At 39.3% G+C, this 20,883-nt stretch overlaps 2 protein-coding genes across 2 annotated transcripts in view; one reads left to right on the top strand and one right to left on the bottom strand.

Moving 5' to 3' along the window:
* Nucleotides 1-7,212: 7,212 nt before the first annotated feature.
* Nucleotides 7,213-20,160, bottom strand: ECD (ecdysoneless cell cycle regulator). Its single transcript, XM_074296843.1, has 14 exons — nucleotides 19,829-20,160; nucleotides 18,472-18,692; nucleotides 16,379-16,496; nucleotides 15,385-15,472; nucleotides 15,078-15,256; nucleotides 12,691-12,883; nucleotides 12,128-12,256; nucleotides 11,250-11,375; nucleotides 10,857-10,942; nucleotides 9,818-9,924; nucleotides 9,271-9,463; nucleotides 8,618-8,685; nucleotides 8,101-8,315; nucleotides 7,213-7,527 (listed from the first exon to the last, which is right to left on the bottom strand). The coding sequence occupies exons 2-14, from the start codon at nucleotides 18,674-18,676 to the stop codon at nucleotides 7,297-7,299; spliced, it is 1,938 nt and encodes a 645-aa protein (XP_074152944.1). The 5' UTR covers nucleotides 18,677-18,692; nucleotides 19,829-20,160; the 3' UTR covers nucleotides 7,213-7,296.
* Nucleotides 20,064-20,883, top strand: part of FAM149B1 (family with sequence similarity 149 member B1) — a 41,047-nt gene continuing 40,227 nt past the window's right edge. Inside the window, exon 1 of the mRNA XM_074296844.1 lies at nucleotides 20,064-20,229. Coding sequence (XP_074152945.1) covers nucleotides 20,183-20,229 — 47 coding nt within the window. The 5' untranslated portion in view covers nucleotides 20,064-20,182. The remainder of the gene's footprint in view (nucleotides 20,230-20,883) is intronic.

Here is a 20,883-nt window from a genome sequence, read left to right as displayed (position 1 = left end):
GAAACCACCAGTATTTCCACTGGTTTAGAGGCCTCTAGGCCTGTTTCTGCTTTGCTGAAGCTAGGGCATCCTAGACCTTTCCTGCTGACCTTCCAAGTTGTCTTTGGCTGGAAAATGTTCCAGTTCATCTTTTTGTGTGTTCTGACACTCTAAAATTTGTTTGGTACTATTATTTAAAGTAATTTGGAGGAGCTTGGGAGAGAGCTTGCCTTTACTCCTCCTTTTCCCATTTTTAAAACTTTGAATTCCAAATCCTCTCCCTTCTTCTGTTCTTCCCCCCTCAACTGAGAAGACAAGCAATTTGATATAGGTTATACATGTGAAGTCATGCAAAACATTTCCATATAGTCATGTTACAAAACAAAACAGACTAAAAAAAAAGATACCTCAAGAAAAATAAAGTTTTAAAAGAGTATGCTTCAATCTGTATTCAAACACCATCAGTTTTTTTTTCCTTTGGGGGCAAAAATCAATTTTAGATAGAAAGCTTTTTAAAATATAACCAGACTCACTGGTTATGATGAGCCAGAATCATAAAACTGAAGAGGGTCTCAGATACTTAACCTTTCCATTTCGCATATGAGAAACTAAGGCCCAGAGAGAATAAATGAAGTATCTGAAGTTGCATAGCTCTTCTCAGAATTGGAACCTGACTAAATTTTGTGCTCTTTCCACTACACTTCTCTTGTCAAAAACATTTTTTAATGTTATGATATGAATCCCAGAGCTCAGAGCCACTACAATTAATTATCCAATTCATAAACCACATCCACACAAATACAGAGCAGACTAGAATTCCTCATGGGCTGCCCTGGGTCTTATTTGAAGTTTAAAATGACAGCTCATTGTGTCACTAGGGAGGTAATCTGTAGCTGTAACTTGGGATGCTTTGTCAAATGATGACTTTCTTCTAAGATTTTTTAAATCCTTGCAGAATATTCAATGAGTGATTTTAGGTCTGTCTGTTGCAAGCAAATAAAGCTTATTATGGTGTTTGGCAAATACCAACATCCCTATCTCAGAGGAAAAACCAAACTAATTCAAGTTAGTTTCACGATGTCTACTTTAGGACCTGATCCCAAAGTGGGACTTAACCCTAGAAATAACATTGTAGAACTTAGACATTTAGAAATATGAAATTACAAAGATAGATAGATAGTTAAAGCATTTATTAAGCACCTACTACATGGCAGCTGGGTGATGCAGTGGATAGAGTGCAAGAACTGGAGTCAGAAAGACTCATCTCCCTGAGTTCAAATATAGACTCAGACCCTTTCTGATTGAGACCCTGGACAAGTCACTCAACCCTGTTTGCCTCAGTTTTTCACCTGTAAAATGAGCTGGAGGAGGAAATGACAAACCACTTCAATATCTCTGCCAAAGAAATCCCAAAAGGCAACATAAAGTGTTGGACATGATAAAAACAATTCAACAACATATGTCAGACTACATGTTGGGATGAATGCAAATAAAAGGGATAGTCCCTTCCTACAAGGAGTGTACATCTAGTAGGGAAAGGCAACATATAAAGGGGAAGGAGGTGTTATTAATGTCTCCATTATACAGGAAAAAATACTGAAGCTTGAATCACCTAGGTTCCTGTTTTCAAATCCAGAGATATTAAATCACATATACCTGGTGCTCTTTCTAGGACATATTTCCTCTTCAAAGATGCTGGTCGGGGGAGTTGGGACTGGCTGGAACTCTATACATACTAAAAGAGACAAAAGGTTAAAAGAGCAATAAAAACCTTTCATCTGTAGGATTTAAAGAAGGTGAAAATAAGGATACTGGCCAACATGGTAAATAATAATTGTAATAATGACAGCTAGCATTTACACAGTGCTCACTGTATGCCAGGCATTTGACTCATATGGATAGTCATGATTTAATGAGAGATCCACTTTACTGAGGTAGCAGAAAAACTGGGGATGTCACTTTGGGCCAGTTCTTAGTATGACTTAGCAGTAAGGCACAATGTTGCACTGGTGAATTGGTCCAGTATTTGGAACTATGTTCAGGAAGTGACCCACCTGTGCATATCCCCTTAACCCAGTAATACCACTAAGTGTATTTATGCCAGGCATCAGAGAGGAAAAAGTGCTTATATGTACAAAAATATGTATACAGTTCTTTTTGCCTTGGTAAAGAACTGGAAACCAAGGGAGAATACAACATTTGGAGAACAGCTAAACTATGGTAACAAGAATATGATACTGTGCTTTAAAAAACTAAAAAGAGGAGAGTTTCAGAGAAATGCTGGGAAGGCTTTTATGAATTGGTGTAGAATGAAGTGAATAGAACCAGAAGAACAATTTATACTATAAGTGACATTGTAAAAAATGAACAGCTTTCAATTTGGAACTATGACCAAAGAGCTACAAAAACTTCATATCCTTTGATCAGGCAATACCACTACTAGGTCTGTATTCCAAAGAGATTTTAAAAAGGGGGAAAGATAAGGATCTATTTGTATAAAGATATTTATGGCAGCTCCTTTTGTGTGGCAAACAATTGGAAATTGAGGGAATGTGTCTATGATTTGTTGTTTCACTTATTTATTCTTTAGGATAGATTATTTAGTTTTCAATGAATATTTGGCCCTTTATTAAATGTAATTTTTATTACATCATAATCTGAAAAAGATGTGTTTACTATTTCTGCCTTTCTGCATTTGATTTTGAGGTTTTTATGCCCTAATACATAGTCAATTTTTGTACAGATTCCATGTACCTCGAGAAAAAAGTAAATTCCTTTCTGTTTCCATTCAATTTTCTCCATAGATTTATCATACTTAATTTTTCTAAAATTCTATTTACCTCCTTAATTTTTTGTATTTATTTTGTGGCTCAATTTATCTAGTTCTGATAGAGTAAGGTTGAGATTTCTCTACTAGTATAGTTTTGTTGTCTATTTCTTCTTGCAGCTCTTTTCTCTAGGAATGTGGATGCTTTATCACTTGGTGCATATATGTTTAATTTTGATATTACTTCATTATCTATTATACTTTTAATCTTTAAAAAACATAACTTTTTTCTTCCATTTTTACCTTATTATGCTTCTCTTAAGTTCTGTATTTGAAGATCAATTTTTCTGTTCATCTAAAAATAAATGAAAATCCTCTATTTTCATTGAATGTTCATCTTTTCCCATAAATGATAATGCTTAATTTTGCTGGATAGTTGATTCTTGGCTACAGTCTAAATTCCTTTGCCCTCCAGAATATCATATTCCAGGCAATTTTCCTTAATAATTTCTTTAAAAATGTATTTTCATTGTGATTTTCAGGTAGTCCAATAATTCTTAGATCGTCTCTCCTGGATCAAATTTCCAAGTCAGTTATTTTTCCAATGAACTATTTAACATTTTCTTCTATTTTTTTTTTTTTTATTTTGTTTGACTGATTCTTGACGTCTCGTGGAGTCATTTGCTTTCATTTGTATAATTCTAATTTTTAGTCAATTATTTTTCTGGACTTGGCTTTTTTATCTCCTTTTGCATTTGGCCAATTGAACTTTTTTAAATGAGTTGTTTTGTTCATTGGATTTTTTTTCCATTCCAGAAATTCTGTGTTTCAAGAATTTTTTTTTCTATTTTGCCAAAATTATTTTTTGAAGAATGATTTTTTTCTTTTTTTAAAAAAAATTTATTTTTGGCAAGGCAATTGGGGTCAAGTAACTTGCCAAGGGTCACATAACTAGGAAGTGTTAAGGGTCTGAGGGTGGATTCTTCCTGACCCCAGGACCAGTGTTCTATCCACTATGCCATCTAACTACCCCAGGAGTAATTTTCTTTTGACAATTTCTGTGTTTCCTTTTCCAGAGCTCTCATCTCCTTTCTCCATTTGTTAGGATTCATTTTTTTTTTTCTTTTTTTGCTGAGGCAATTGGAGTTAAGTGACTTACCCAGGGTCACACAGACAGGAAGCATTGTGTCTGAGACCAGATTTGAACCCAGGTCATCCTGACTTCAGGACTGTGCTCTATCTACTGCACCACCTAGCTGCCCCTATTTGTTAGTATTCTTACAAGGTACTAAGAGAGTATAATTGTTCTTCCCTGTTTCCATAAAAGCTGTCCGTGGTCAGAGCTCTTTTTGCTCTTTTGCTCATTTTTGAAAGTTGAGGTCTGCTCTTAGGGCAAAGGGGAGACAGCCACAATCTTCCTCTTATAGATGGCCTGATGGTACTGCTGGCTTCCTTCAGTGCCAGCGTTATTCTAGGTTTCAGAGCTCACTACTATTTGTCTTCTCTAGTTGTGTTGGAGGTCTCACAGCTAATCTGGGGATCCACTGGCCTCTGAACCAGGGCTGAGTAGCCAGTGCTGCCATATTTTGGCTACAAGCCTCCTGCTAGATTCTCCCAGCCCACAATCTTCTTACACTTTACTGCAATGGGCTTGCACCTGCCTGTAAGACCCTCCCTTCCCTTCACTGCCCAATTGAGACAGTCCTTTCTTGAAGTTTGTCTAAAAAATATTTTTCCAGAATTTGTTACACTCCAAATATTTGTGGTTTCTGTCTCTCCAAAACACATTTGGAGGCTTGATCTGGTGTTGATCTGAGGGAAGCCAGGAAGGGCTCAGAAAAGGCCTGTCTACTCTGCGCATCTTGGCTCTGTGCCTCAAAGATTCTTAAAAATGAATGCTAAAAATTGTCTTTTCTTCCAATGAGGGAAAAATAAAAATTATTTGAAAAATAAATAAAATGTATTGATCAATAAGGAAAAAAAAGCTTTCAAAGACTTAAGAATTCTGATCAACTCCATAATGAGTCATGATTACAGAAGCTCCACAGTGAAGCTTGCTACCTGCCTCATAAACAGACAGGTGACAGTCTTATACATGCAGAATGAGACATAATTTTTTTAACATGTCCAATATAAGAATTTATTTGGCTTGACTATACAAATTTAAAACATGGGTTATTTTCTTTTTCTAGTAGAGGAGGGTGGATAGAAGAAAAAATACATGCTTGTTAAAAAAAATTTTTAATTAACTTTTAAAAAAGAAAAAATTAACATTTAAAATTTTAAGGTTTGCAAAGGTTTATACAATTTATTTTTCTAGTCCTTAAAAAAAAAAAAAAACCCTGAGCTAGGAACTCTCATTATTTCCATTTAAGATAAGGAAAATGAAGCTAAGAAAAGTTATTTGCCCACAGTCAAACAGCTGGGAATTAAGCAGAAATTAAAAACAGGTTTTCACATAAGGCAAAATTTCTGTAATGGGAACACAATAATGCAAAATAAAAGAAAAATTGTCTCTCAGATTCTGGAGCCCCTATCAATGCTTCTCAAATCTGTTCTAATAACTTATTTGACTCAAGATTCCTTTTACTAGGATTAATGCCTAGAGTCTTTTATATTAATTGAGTCATTTGCCCATATTCATAAGAAGGTTCGCTTTACTGCTACAGGATCAGGATAAATTCTTAGTGCCAAATCCAACAGGAACACAGACACTCTAGGTAAACTGGGCCCTCCATTCCCTTGATATGAGTTTAAAGATCCCTAGATACCTAGATACCAGGAAAAACTTGTGCAAAGCATTAAGAAGTTTGAATTGATAAATTCAGGGTTGAGAGGGAAAGAACTCACTCAGTTTTGCTCTAATAGATCCCTGGCTTATCTAAGTTCCATCAGGCCTTGATCTGAAAACAGGTCCAGGTTAATTGCCTACTCTAGGGAGAAGATGACCACATGCTACTAAAACACAGATCATTATCCAGACTCAGTCTTTGTACCTCATCAAGGAAGTAGCTCTTTTTGGCCATTTACATGGCCTCCTCTGTTTTCCTTTGGTGGCTCCAGGGCTGTAAGTACTTTTGGTTCCTGTTCACATATTACTAAAATAAAATCCTTTCCCAGATTATTGGTAAATATGGTCTTTGCAGGCTTCCCACAAAAGAGCTTTCCCCTTTCCCTCCCCAATAAGGAGCCAGACTGGAACTCCAGGCAAGGGGCACAATACAAGCTGAATACAAGAAACCTGAGTAGTTTGGGGCAAAATTAGAAATTCACATAACTGGAATGTAGGCTCTATGTCTGAGAAGACTGGATGGGAGGATGGCAGTAGCAAGCAAAGGGAAGAGGTAACTGAGAGGTTCAACATTAAACAGAATTACAATAAACACAGAATTACGCATTTCCCAGGAACTGAAAGGAAATTTTTCTCTGAAATGTTTGGGAAATCATCCTTTAAGTCCTTAGAAAAGAGAACTCAAGTGATCTCTATTGGTTTAGTAAAGATAGAGCTAAGATGGCAGTACTTATGACTTATGCTGAAGCAACACTGACAATTTGTGATAATTAGTGGACCATGAAAATGGGAATTCTAATTGTCCGTATCTACTACGCTCCAAGGTAGAAGTTGGGATTCCTTGGCATAGAATCCAATGCTTTCTCATTACATTCTGCCCTGGTCAAGCTTAGGATCCCTGCCAGCCTTCCATGGCTGAAGTCTACCTGGTGATGGTGGACTGTTGGTTTAAGAGCATAGTCTGGACAGATTTCAGAAAAACCAGAAAAGACTTAAATGAACTGATGCTGAAATGAGCAGAACCAGGGAATACTGCACACAGTAACATCAACATTGCGCCAACTATCAACATTGATAGACTTCGCTCTTCTCAGAAATACAATGATCTGAGTTCTAAAAGACTCATGATGGAAAATGCTATATCTATATCCAAAGAACTATGGAGTCCGCATGCAGATTGAAACATACTATTATTTTCACTTTGTTTTTTTCCTTTCTTCTGATTTTTCCCTTTCAATCTGAATCCTTTTACACTAGTGATGTGGAAATATGTTTTAGTGTGATTGTGCATATACAACCCATTATCAGATTAATTGCCATCTTAAGGAAAGGATGAGGGGAAGGAGAAAAAAAAAAGGAAATAAAAATCTTATAAAAGTAAATAATGTTTTTTTTAAAAAAGAGCATTGCCTAGGGGAAGGAAGAAGACAATACCAAGGAAGCAGAACTGTATGCTAGGCAACAAGATTTTACTCGATATTTGGGACTGTCTTTTGCCCTTCTGTCTCCTTGGCGCTTGGCACTGCAGTAGGTATCCCTGAGTGAAGGAGGCAAAGTCAAGCTAAGAGAAAAGCAGTTGTCATAGACACCAAGGGTCAAAGACAGTACATTTGGAGAGAGCAATTTCTACAAAGAAGGAAGATATTTTATTCTCAGGCTGAGTAGAGATCATGGCTTGTTTGAATGGCATTTATTAAGTGAGTAGAGTAACAGAGCATATCAGATAGACTTTTTATTGGAGATTTTGTTACACTTTCAGTTACGTTCTGGGCTGTCTGTGATCTATATCATCAGGGAGCTGTACACCCATGCTCTGTAGAAGGTTGGAAGCAGGTCCTGCCAGTCCAGCTTGGGAATGATAGGATTCTAAGATATTTGAGACCAAATTCAGATCCACATCCACAGGTTCCAGAACAGAACTATCTGCTGTCGCTTCATCATCATCAAAATCATTGCCAGGAGTCTGAGGCGGTTCCTTTGTCAAGTTATCCTGGAATTAATCAAGACCAAGGAGAGGAAAAAACCATGAGATTCTATAAAGTCAGGACAGATGGATTGAAACTTAATTGAAACTGCAAAAAGCTAAGAAAACTGGAACCTGAGCCCAAAAAGGAGAAGAAAGGACCCAACCTCTGTGGCAGGAAGATCTCTCTCAGGAGAGCTCATCTCAAAATGGTCACATTTGGTTCCAAATAGTGAAATATTATCTGCGGGACTCTGACTACCAACCAAACAGATTTCCTCCTTCTGTGGAGGGCACCTGTGAGCTTGCTCCAAGCTCCATTCAGTAGCACGCAGCTAGTTTCTCTCTCCAAGTCTGTCCCTCCCCCTGGCTTCCCCCCACCTATTTTTGTCACAATCAGTTCTGGTTCTACTGACCTTGCTGGGCCCCACTCAGAACTGAGTATCCACTCCAAGAAGTGAAAGCAAACCTTCTGGAGCCTTCCCTCTTGTCAAACAGGAAATCCAATGGCATGTACAAAGGGAGAACGGAAGGGTGCCCACCCAGAAATTACACCGCTTACTTCTGAGGGATTTGAGAGAAAAAAGGAAGTGGCTTTACCCTTTGTTTCCAGGTGGTGAAACTTTTCCCGATGCTCGTCTGGGCAAGTTCCTGATCCATCTGTGCCATTAATGATTTAATGCTCTCCAGCACCTTTCCCTCAGGGTCCTGGGTTCCAAGGTCTAAGTCGTCATCGCTGTCAAGGTATTCGGAGTTCTCCTCATCCAGATCATCATTGTCACAATTATCAGAATCTGACTCCCCAGAATTTGGACCTGTGCAAGTGAGAGGAAACCCAAGGAGAGCCACAGGCCTGGAACTTATCCCCAAGGACTGGGCCTGGCTGCTTCAGGCGTACCCACAAGAAAATGCAAATGGGACACAGAGCAATAGCGTTCAAGAAGGCCTCAAAGGTCAGTGCTGGTCAGTGGAGGCAGGATCGGGGGAGTGCCAAGGCCGCAAGGCACTCCACTTGCTCCCCGGCAAAGCCTTCTGCAGACCACAGCATGCATCTCTGACCTTCTATCAGCCTCAAATTTCTTAAGAGAATGCCAGAAAAAAGCATGTTGTGACTTACCCAAAATCTTGTCAAAATAATTGAGGAAAGAATCTGCATCAAAAGTGATAGGTGCCTCCGAGGGCTCCCTAGGAGTCCAAAGAGAGAGCCACAATGAGGCCTTTGTGGGGCCTCTCCACACAGAAGTACCCACTCTGGGAGGGTGACTAAGGGGGGACAACCTCTTCCTTAGTGCACCTTTTATCTGACGTCTGCTTCTGATGGAGACCCATCCTCCAGATGCCAAGGGGGCACAGATCGGGGGTCAAGATCCCTGATGCCTGCTCATCAGGTAGTTTCCCCCCCACTCTCCCCCGCTTTCCATCAGGGCACTGTTGTGTGTTCTCAACACTTTCTTATAAATGGGAGTCATTAATACTCTTATCTTGCCTCACACCATGATTCTTCATGTGGGAAATATGACACTAGCCATGGTTTCATGGCAAAGCTGACCCTCAGGCCCAGGGATGCTGCAAAAGTAGCAAACAGTAGAGCAGGGATGGAGGGGAGGCCCTCCTTCTGCCACCACAGTACTTTTCCCCTTAAAGCTATGGGAACGGCACTGTCTGACAGGGGTGGGGAAGGAAAGGCTCTGAACCACTGGGTGGCAGAAATATCAGGGTAAGGCTTCAGGGGGCCACACCCTGAGGAGCAGGGAGAAGTCAGGTACACACCGGGGCAGTTCTGCTCCTTTGTGGGTGGAGACTTTGGACACAAAGGCCTTCATACTGTCCGTGACTTTGGTTAGGTCATAGGGCTGCTCTGCCTCCCTCTGGGGAGTAGGAATGAGATCCGGTTCGCCTTTACCGGCGGTCTCTTGTAGAATCTGATCCAGCTGATCCGGTGAGAGATACAACCAGTGATCATCTACCACACAAGAAAGCACATAAGAACACTTCCAAAATTTGCTCAAGATCGGTCCTGGAACACACTAAGAGTACAGAGTAAATAAAAATAATTATTCTGTGACTGAATATCTCCTTCTAATCAATTTCTACGGGTTTCAAAAATAACACGAACTCAGGAGCTGTCATGTCTTGCCTCCCCCTCCACCCCCCCAAAAAAACCATTCAGAAGTAGTTAACCAAAAAGTAGTTTAAAAAAAGGTATAGTCTGTCCATGTGAAGCACGAAATAACCATATTGCAGCAATACATTCAGAAATACTACTCTAAGTAGCAATCTCTCCCACCAGCTCTTCTACTCAAAGAGAACCATTTACCATCCTCTAAGGGGAGATCAGCATCTTCTTTCTTAAGCTCCTCCAGTTCAAAGGGCATTGTTTGTAATAAGGTTAAGATTTCTTCCCCTGGAGTTATGTTAAGAAAGCTACAACAAGAAAAGAAAATAATGTACAATTTATGAAACTTGAAGCCCAGCAATCAGCTAATCCAAAATGCTAGAATTTTAGATCTAATAAAAACATGAGATCATCTTGTTCAACAACCTCATTTTAGCATACAAGAAAACCAAGATCCCAGAAAGGTCATGAACTTGCCTAAGACCAGTTGGTGAAAGAACCAGGCCTAGAACTCAGGTTTCCTGTTTTCTAGTCCAGTGTCCTTTTCACCATCCCTTGGTAACTGACTGGATTTGGGGTCAAAGTAAGAAGAAATCAAAGAGCCAAGATTGTGAACTTAAGTGCCAGGAAAAATGGTGGTGTCATTTACAAATGGGGAAGTGAGCTCAGCAGAGCCTTGGCATTCTATAGAGGGCACAGCCCACATCTGCCATGGTCACTCCTTCAGGGAACAGTGCAGCCAGCATTGTGTGCTGTGTGCCCTTTGCTGACTTCTAACACACAAAATAGATCCCCAAAGGCAGCATATTGACTTAGAAAACAACAAATTAACATGATCTATATCATCTTGCATTTTCATTTGTTTTGTTAAATATTTTCCAATCGCATTTTAATCTGATTCATGCTGCTCTGATGAGCTGAGTTTGACACCTCTGTCCTAAACAATTTTCCTATTTTTTTTGTTTTTGTTTTTTCCCTATCATGAGCTTTACTCATGTCTGAGATAGTCATGACTTATCAGGATTTCTCTTTCTCTTCTTTCAAAATTCCCCTTTTAAGTCCCAGGTAGCCAGTTTACATACTGCTTCCTCCCACATTTCACTTTTTGTACTTATATCACAAGTACCAAAGCCTAGCACGAGGCCTGATATAATAATATTTAAAAACTACTTTTTTCAATAATTATTTATCTTTCTTGATAAATAAAATACCAATGGTAGACAAAAAGGGAAAATCTTACTTTTCAGGCCCATTCACAGATTGCTGAAAGTAGTTCTCTGCCATGTGTAGTTTCTGCAGGTATTTAACAGAGCCTTCTATCTCTCCCTGAAAAATGCAGATCATTCAGGCTGATCAAATGATAAATCACAAACACCATGGTAATAAACTTCTAGGTTTGTCTCACACTCCAGAGATTCTACCCAAAATGTCATATGTCACACAAGTGTATAAGGATTTTATTTTTCTTATTATCCCCCAGACAACATTTTTTTTTTAAACTTTCAATTCCAGATTCCCTCCGCACATTGAAAAGGCACATGTGAAGTCACACAAAACATTGTGGAAGGATTTTCAAACATTTGCCTTAATTCTTCTTGAGATGTACACATAAAAAGTACATTATTATTCCTACCTCAAAATAGCCATTCTGTTTCAGACTGTCAAGAAAGCCATTCCAGAGAGGAGTGATAGTCACTGGAGACTTCTTGAACTCAGGAAGTGGACTGGCTTTAGTGCACAAAATCTCAAAGCCATGAGCCTAAATCACAGAATAAAAGGGAGGAAAAAGTGACTATTGTTCTATCTGCACAGGCTGAAGGTGGTGAGGGCAGCTGAAGATCCTCTGTGAAAAACTAGATTGAATACCAAGTTTCTTAGTATGTACAAGCATGGTATAATATAAAGAGCTCTAGCTGTAGAATATGAAGTTCTCTAACATTTTAACTGTATCTTCTTAGGCAAATTGCCCTCAATCTTTTTGGGTCTTAGGTTCTTAATCTGGAAAATAAAAGGTGAACTATATTCTCCCTAAAGTCTTTTCCAGCTCTTACTCCTATTATCCTCTGAATTACAAAAAGATGTCCAAAACTCAGAAAAATCTTTAAGTCTCTAAAGAATACTTGTGGGAAAAAAAAAAAAGAGTACTTCTGGCAATTGACTAACAAGTTCAAGACACATTTATGCATTTCAACTCATTCAAAGATCTCTTTGGGGAAAAAATATCATTTAAGATAAAGGAAATTTAATTATTGTGCTCATTTAGAGTAGGAAAAAAGCAGACTTGCCTCTTTGAATACATGCACACGTATAAACTAGAAAAGTATACAAGGACAAGGTAAATCATAACTACGTATTTCTGATCAAGAAAATTCCCCGATTGTCTTTGGGATCTTGAATGAAGAAAAATTACTGATAAATTAGGCATGACTTCAGACATTTCAAAAAGAACCATTTGATTTCAGGAATTATTCTGAACTTAAAGAAACTAAAAATATCTCCCATAAACATTACCAGTTTCATGCCCAGTTCATGTGCTCGATACTGGGGGTGAGAATGGGGAGGCAGACTATACCCACTTCGGCGGTCTGGCACAAATCTCTGTTGTACCAGCTGCGCATATAAACACTTTGTGAATGTGACCTGCATAAAAAAAAAAAAAAAAAAAAAAAAGAAGAAGAAAAAAATATATATTAATCACAATTTCCTGAAGGCAAAAAAATCAGTACACTATTTTGTAACATTAAAGTAAGACTCTTAACACAATTTTAAGATAACATATAAAAGGACCATCTATTCCCCTGCCTTACTTTCAGCTCTCTGATGTAGTTGTTAGCATCAGCCTTGTTAATGACAGATTTGGGGCAAGGTGAAAAATAATCCTATATTCTACAGAAGAGATGACAATAATTTATGCTGACAATTACACAGAGCCCTTGAAAATGAGTTCCTTTTTTATTTTAGGAGAGAAAGACAAATGGGAACTTACTAAATCAACCATTCCTTACAAAAATTTAATGATAAAATTCCAGTCCACCAAAGGAGAAAAAAATAAAAAATTGAGAGCAGAATCTTACTGAAGCCATTATACGTGTTTCTGGCAAGAACGTTTTGAAAGTTCGGCAAGCTCGAAGGTCAATAGGATCTCGTAAGTAAAAGGCCTGGACAGCTGCAGCTACCAGCTGAGGACGTTGTTTCAAAATTGCCACAGCAGCAGCTGGGAGGAAGCAGTGAGCTCGATGAAAAGATGTCTGGATTTTTTCCGGGTACCTATGATGGATAGCAATATTGTTAAGAACCTACACATCATGTTTTGGATTCCGGTGGTCTTGAGGAGAAGAGCAGAGCTCAATCTATACATACATACATACATACATATATACATACATACATATGCTCTGAAGAAGCACAAAGAAAAAAGGAGGAAAAGTGAAGGAATGGAAAGGGAAAGAGAGAGAGAGAGAGAGACCTTAAGGGACACCATTTATCGGTTTTTTGTTTGTTTAAAGGCACTCTGGGACAAGCAAAAAGCAACAATGCTTATTGCTCTGAGAAAAACAGAGAAAATATACTAACCACAAGATTAAAAAACTCATTATTATTATTACTTAAATAGTACAATGTACATAATATTCAGTACACACTGACTGAATTGTTTTTCTGTTAAGTGAAAGTCAGTTTTCCAAATATAAAGTCTAATACTCTCCTATTTACTCCCAAGGATAAAAGTGTACTCACTTTTAAAAAAACAATACACAAATGCTTTTCTAAAACTATTCTTATTTTTTTTATGACCCTTGACATGCTGAACAATACATTTAAAATTCAACTAAATTTTAGGTCATAATTCAATTCAAAATTCAATACTACATACAAGTAATGAAAATATAAATTAATAGAACTGATCTGCATGGAAAATGAAAATGATTAAATAGGAAAGAGAAATAATCAAAAATAACAGCATTATATAAAAAGGCAATAACATTCCAGAAACCCCATTAGTTTCTCAACTAATAAGAAAAAAAGAAACTTAGTAAGCTGAATATATGCTTATAAGACTTTAAAACTGGACGTGAGAAAAGATCAAAATATTAAAAAAATCAAGAAAATCATTGAAGACTTTTCTTAACCTCAAAAATACAGTCAAATAAGGAATTTGGAGTCCAAACTATAAAGAAAACTAATTACTTGGAGGGTAAGCTGTAGATAAGAGTAAAATCACAGTACTTTTCATCTTTACCTGCTAATTGTAATTGTGGTATGAAAAGAACCCTAGGAAAGCCTTGGGTTGAAATCTCAACTTTGACTCTATAAGACATGTGGTTACTTAACATCTTTTTGCCTCATTTTCTTTCTCTATGAAATGGATTTTACTAATATGAAGTAACTACCTATCCAGAAATATTCATGGCTAATTTATTTATACTAATGAAAAGCTAGAAACATATTCCCTGTTTAAACAATTGGGGGAATGGGGGCAGCTGGGTGGTGCAGTGAATAGAGCATCAGCCTTGAATTCAGGAGGACCTGAGTTCAAATCTGGTCTCAGACACTTAACACTTCCTAGCTGTGTGACCCTGGGCAAGTCACTTAACCCCAGCCTCAGGGGGAAAAAAAAAAAAACAATTGGGGGAATGACTGAATAAATAATGGTATGTTAATCTAATGGAATATTATGGCCCCAATAAATTGATAAATATGAAGGAAACAAGGAAGGAACTCTAAAATGACTTATATGAAGTAATGTAAACTGATTAGGAGAATAAGAATAGTAAATCCATCATTACTGCTATGTATACAAAAAAAAAAAAAAAAAAGGTAACATAATTATATAGACATATCTGAATACTTTAATTTTTTTAAAGCAAAAACATGTTGTAGAACTTTTTTCCCCCTCTTAAGCCAGAATCTGTTGTTTCCTCAGGATAAGGCACCTCCAGGGTAGAAACATTTATTTGCCTATACTTTCCTTATTAGAGCTGCCTGAGAGAGTAAATGACTTGCCCAGAGTCACATAGTCAGCTTCTATCAGAGACAAGACTTAAACACTAGTAGCTTTACTACTCATATTGTTGGTGTTAACTAAATTTGGGGATGACATTGAGAATGATTTTAGTTTATTATTTACCTAATAAAGCAATTAAAGGTTGACCTGTCTACTTTACCATGCTACCTCTTCTAATCAAAAGATAAACTGTAAACTTTATGGTTTTATTTGGAAATTTTCTCCACGTGTGGCTTGCTTATTTTTATTAGTAAGTATTGTGGTTAACTTTGCAATATTTTTTAAAACTTAAAAAAATGTAGCCTTATTTCCTTTATTTTAAAAATACTGTAATTCTAACACTGGTCAAGAGAAGGTAGGAATCCAAAAGAAAACTAGTGAAAGAAATCCCATTATTAATTGTGGTTCAGGCTGTTCTAGTGACAACATTTTTCTAAATGACAAAACCTGTTTTCTTACCCCTTGATGCGCCTATTAACTGCTGCCTGGATAGATTCGGAGGCAAGGATTTTGTCAGAGTGCCTGGTGATAATGGACAATGCCTGATTGATTGTCGGAGGTGTGGCAGGTAACCAGGGTATTTCCCCAGCTTTTCGTGGTGCTGGAATAAGGCACAGTTCTCCACAGTGGAAAAATACCTAGTAAAATGACATGGGAAATGACACAAATAACAAAAGTACTCTTTAAGGCGATACTGCATTAATATCCTCACACAAAGAAACCATAATTTCCTCCCTATCCATTAGCATCAATGAAGTGTGCTTACTCTATTGGTGCTATTATCAGGATCCAACCATTTAGGAAGAAATTCAGCAGCTTCTATTAGCAAGAATTCACCATCATTGTCTTCAATCCTATTTCAAAAGAAGTGTCAATTTTGCTCATGAAGATGAAAATTAATCAAATTTACTTTTGTCGCAACAATAACACTAAATAAGTAAAAACTGATATCATACTTTGAGTTTGCATTTTATATAATTATTTTAGTAATGAAAACATTTTTCCCATCACTAATATATTTTCTTCTCAATATTTTGTAAATGACATAAAACACTATTGATGGTTAAGATTTAAAGGCCTTTAAAAATGGATAATTTACATTTCATTTTTTCCATTATGAACAAATGAGTTTTAATGAAACTCATTATCTTATAGGAAGAACAATCTTTGTTTAGCAAAAATATATTACTGGTGTTTTAAAAGAAAGAGAAAAAGGTTTATGTGGAAGATATTCATCATTTGAATTATCTGTTTTGAGTAGAGGAAAGCTGACTAAAAAGGATCTGAATTTCAGTGGTGACTTCAAAAAGGACTAAACAAAATCAAATGCTAAGCTCTCCTCCTACTGGAAGTATTTGGAACTGCCATAGTGGTTTTTAAAGGAAATATGAACCAGAATTGAGCATTTTTGCACCTTAGTATTTACCCATTTTGCTTTCTGCATGAGTTATTGATTTTACTTCAAATTTTGCTGTTTTATTTTATAAAGAAAAAAAAAAAAAGAATGGCTAGGGACCAATTCAGGAAACTTATGAGAAAGATTTCTGATTTTGTTTGGACTTTGAGGGAAACTGAATTTAACTAGAATGAACTTTAAACTTCCACAAGAAAAAGCAAGACTATAGAAAGTATCTTAAAACACCTTTCCAATGTTATTTTTAGATCTATTTTGCAATGGGCTAAATAAGAGTAATATAGTCTCATTCTCTCAATTACAATTACAATAAGATTTTTAGTATTTTTAGAAGTAAATGTAGTACCTTGCTACTAACTCTGGAAACTTCTTTGTAATCTGCTTTATTAGGTAAACAATAAACCATTCATCCTCAATGTTGTCCCCAAATTTAGTTACACCAACAATATGAGCAGGAATGCTACCTGAAAACAAGAGAAAACCAAGGGTTTTTTTTTTTTAAATAGTTAAACCAATTCATTACTGAAAACACAACAGGGTAAGAAATGCTCCTGCTAATAATATGGATGGAAGATAGTGTCCACAAAAATCAAATCAATCAAATCAAAAAAAGAATGCCTGGGCTTTGTCAATATACTGTGTTGGTTGTGTTTTGCAATATTGCAATGTACCACTCACACAGGTCTGACTTCTGTAGCTTCAATGGTCTCAAACAATGGCGTAGGAAGTAAAAGTGTACCTGAGTAGCCAGGATCTGTCACCAAAAGCCAAGCTAATTCCAGGCTTTCACCCAACGCTGCATAAAATCATGCTGCACATGAGCAGCACGGGTTAGAAGGCAGAAAGTGAAGATTAGCAGCTTTGGGAGAGCATTTGGTCCAGAGTTGAAATGAAAAACAGGATTTTCTTTAAGTCAAAGCTTTATTTCATCAAAACAGGTAAGCCAAATAGCCAAATTACCAATAGGGGTCAGGCAGAAGAAAGCTTTTAATTTTGGCTTTAAATCATATTACAAAGACTGAGGCTGCTAGAAACAGAATCTTTTCCAGACAGTAGTCAAGGCACAAGGTCTGTTAAAAACAGTCAAAACAGCAACTTACTTACTTGGGATCAAGGAACAGTTTATGGATCAAGTGTTCCTTCTGTGGGCTCAGCACATCTCAACATACTTATGTCAGTGATTTTAGAAAATATTTATGGGGGCAGCTAGATGGCACATCCATCCTAGATAACTAACATTTCCTAGCTGTTTAATCCTGGGAAAGTCAGTTAACCCTGATTACTTCACACACACACACCCATCCAACCTCCTCTCTTCCCCCCAAAAAAGAAAGAAAAGATTTATGTTAGTAATTTTCATATGCTAGTTTAGGGCCCGGGGTCAGGGTCCAGCACATTCACTATAAAACCTAAGAGATGAGAGAAGTGATTCATTTTGTACCCATAGTGTATTCCAATCAGTATTAATCAACTTGATAGAATCATATCCAAGTTCTGTATATAAGACCCCAGAACTGTGAGCTGCAGATTCTAAGCTCTCTTGCTTAACAATAGGAAATTGGCTAAAGGCCCTCCTCTACCCTACCCTTGTTTTGCCTCGTGATGATGACCAAGCCTAGTTTGGCAGAGGTGACAACTACATGGAAAGATTCCCAAAATATTTTTGTACCTCCAGACTAATCACTTGTTCAATAGGAGCAGATGATCAACTTATGATCATTTAGGTCACTTGACAGTAATAGCTGGTATCATTTCCTCCTGCCCAAATGAAGGAGAATTCTAGACATCTTATGTGGAGATTTCTTTGCTTAGACCCAACTTGTGATCTTGCTGACATTGCTTATTCAGTGGAATGATTCTATATTTGGTGCATGTGTTCTGAAATGACTGGACACCTAGCCCTATAAAAATAGAGCCCTGAGGAGGAGGCATCTCAGATCATAAAGAAGATCTGAGCTCCACTTCATTAGAGGGGACCATGGACCCTTTAATAAAGTGTCATTGGCTCAGACATCTGCCTCAGCTCTCTTATTGTAGGCAGGATAATTTTAATCTCCACAAAGAGAAATTGGGAAAGAAGTAAGTTTAGGGGGAAAATTATAAATTGTTTTAGACATACTGAAAGGAGAAATATCCAAAAAGTTGGTAACGAGGGCTCAGGAGAGAAACTAGAGCAGGCTACAGAGATCTGGAATTTGTGCAGAAATGACACTGAATCCACAAGAAAGAACAATACAACTGAGTAAGAATTTGTATTAAGAAGAGGGAAGCAACCTGCTAGCAAAGCTTTGGGATATACTCAATTAGGAGGAGGGACACAGATGACGGTCCAGAAGGGGAGCAGGGAAACTAGAGCAAAAAGAATAATGAAAACCCAGAGGAAAAAGATCATCCCTCTTATAAGAATGACATGTAAGGAACACGAAAAATAACCTTTACCTTTAGCAGGTTTGTATCTGAGATTAAAAGGCTGATTTTGCCAGATGTAGGAGACCAGCAGAGGTGCAAACTGGGTTGTTATTGTTGCAATATACTTCTGAAGGACCTCTTTGTGTTTTTCTGGATCTCTTGGTTCTTCTGGTAACAGAAAGAGATGATACTCCACTGCATCTTCTGCCACTGACAGTTTCATGTTCCCCTCCATTCTTGTTCTTAAAAACCTAGATTTCAAAGTTTGAATAACATGAATCACATAAATTGCTTGGTCACTGGTACCCCCATTTTCTGGAATCCTAATACACTTTCAAAGTGCAGCTTAAATGTCATTCTTCTGCAACCTCCTCTGATACTCAGAAATTCTTGTCTTTGAATTCTCATGTTACCTCCTATCTCCTCTATTTTTGGCCTCTTTGTACAATATCTGTATGCGTCTTACGTGTTATAAGAAGGTAAAACAAACCCTTTATAGTGCTTATACAACTTTTACAGAAATCTTTTTTTTTTTTTTTTCATTTTTGCAGCCCTTTCAGGTTCTGGCATATAGTAAGTACTGAATAAATCTTTAGTGAATTACACTGGGAAAGGGGAAAATGAAAAACCGCAATAGAACTTATCTGGGGACCAGGGTTTGAATTTCATGCGACTTTGGATACATCAACGAGTTTGCTTATGATTTGCAGTTCTTCCCTCCCTCTGAACAAAGGCAGTTTCGGGAAGCATTAGAGAAAGCAGGATCTGAGTTCAAATCCTTACTCGGGGCAGCCGGACTAGTCACGTGATCCCGAGCATAATTCTGCCTCCGCAAAAGTAGAATTGATATAAGGCCTACTTCGCAGGACGGCTGTGGGACAAGGGAGACATTTGCAAAGTCCTTTGGAAACCTTGATAAATGCCATTATAATAAACTGCCCACTTTGGGGGACCTAACAATACAGGTTCGTCATTTTGTTTCCAGAGCAGGTGAAGCTCCAGACAGCAAGCCTCTGCCCCACGGACGATGACGGGGGTCCCCAAAGACATCGGGGCGTTTTGCGAGTGAAGTTTCCGCCCGGGGAATCTGAGGAGCTCCCGGCCACCTCCCCAAGACCCCCGAGGGGGCGCCCGAGGGGGTTCGAGTCGGACTTCTGGGTCCCCAACGGCAAAGCGGTGGCGGCCCCCGTCCGGCCCCCCACGTCGGGCCAGCGGGCCGCCCACGGCCGCAGTTACAGGGGCTAAGGAAACAGGGGTGGTGGGGACCGCCCCCGGAGCCGGTCACCACCGCGGCTCTCGCCCTCCCCGCACTCGTGGCAAAGCCGGCTGCCTCACACCCCGGCGGCCACGGTGCCACGCCCGTCCTCCGCCCGCCGCACGCACGCACCGGGCTCAGGCGGCCGCCGGCAGGTAAGATGTCCGAGGCCGGCCGGCCCCGCACTGCCCCCCAGGGCCCGCCAGGGAGGTGATAGGAGCCGAAAAGAAAGGAGGAGCGGGGAGGCCGCGGCTCCGCTGACATCACTGCCGCGCGCCACGCGCCGTCACTTCCGGTGCCGCCGGGGAAGAGAGGGGAGGGGGCGGGAAACGGGCGTAGATTGCGGTCGGGAGTCAAGGCGACGGGGCGGGACGGGGCGGAGAGTGGCGGGAGGCGGCCGGGGCGGAGCCGGCGCCGGCGGGAGGGCCAGACCCGGAAGCAACCAGCCCGGGCTCCCCGCCTGCGTAGCGGCTGAGGAGGAGGAAGATGATCTCGAGATACACCCGGAAGTCGGCTCCGCAGAGCCTGGAGCTGTGAGTGCCTTCTCGCCGCAGCCGGAGCGGGGCCCTCGGCCTGAGTGCTCCCGGGGCGGGGCGGGGGGCGGGGCACCCTGGAGGGCTCCGCCCTGACCTTCGGGGGGGGGGGGGGCGGGGGGCGGGCGGAGGAGTGTCCCATCGTCCCCGGGGCGCCTTGGCTGGCTGGGGCCTTGGAGATAAATTATACGCAGGCGCTTTTTAGAAATGCTTTGATGATGTTACTCAGCTGGTAGACCGGCATCCGGGGTGCTCGTTGTTGTATTTCAGTCTGGGGAAAAAGCATGGTAATTGTAGATGTCAGGAGGGTCAAGGAAACCACGATGGGGGATCAGTTTCTGTAAAATTCAAGTGCCGGGCAATGTCCAGAATGTAGGGAGAACAAATGCAAAGCATGAAATCATCTCTTCTTGCAAAAAGCTACGTTCTAACGGGGACCTAGATAAATATACAGAACTTACATAGAAAATGAATAAATGCAAATATGCAAAGGAACCAGCTGCTAAGAGAGACGCAGAAAGGTTTCACGCAGAAGACGATGCCTGCCTCTGTAGAGTAAGAGAATAGGCAGTTAGGAGGGAATGCATTATGGCACACGAGACGGCCAAGTTTGGGGGGGATGTTTTTACTATTTCACAGATGTCGGTATGGAAC

Source organism: Sminthopsis crassicaudata, chromosome 2 (assembly GCF_048593235.1).
Source record: "Sminthopsis crassicaudata isolate SCR6 chromosome 2, ASM4859323v1, whole genome shotgun sequence".
Classification (NCBI taxonomy): Eukaryota; Metazoa; Chordata; class Mammalia; order Dasyuromorphia; family Dasyuridae; genus Sminthopsis; species Sminthopsis crassicaudata.
The sequence above is the reverse complement of the archived record's forward strand: the minus strand, read 5'-3'. Positions and strand labels throughout refer to the sequence as shown.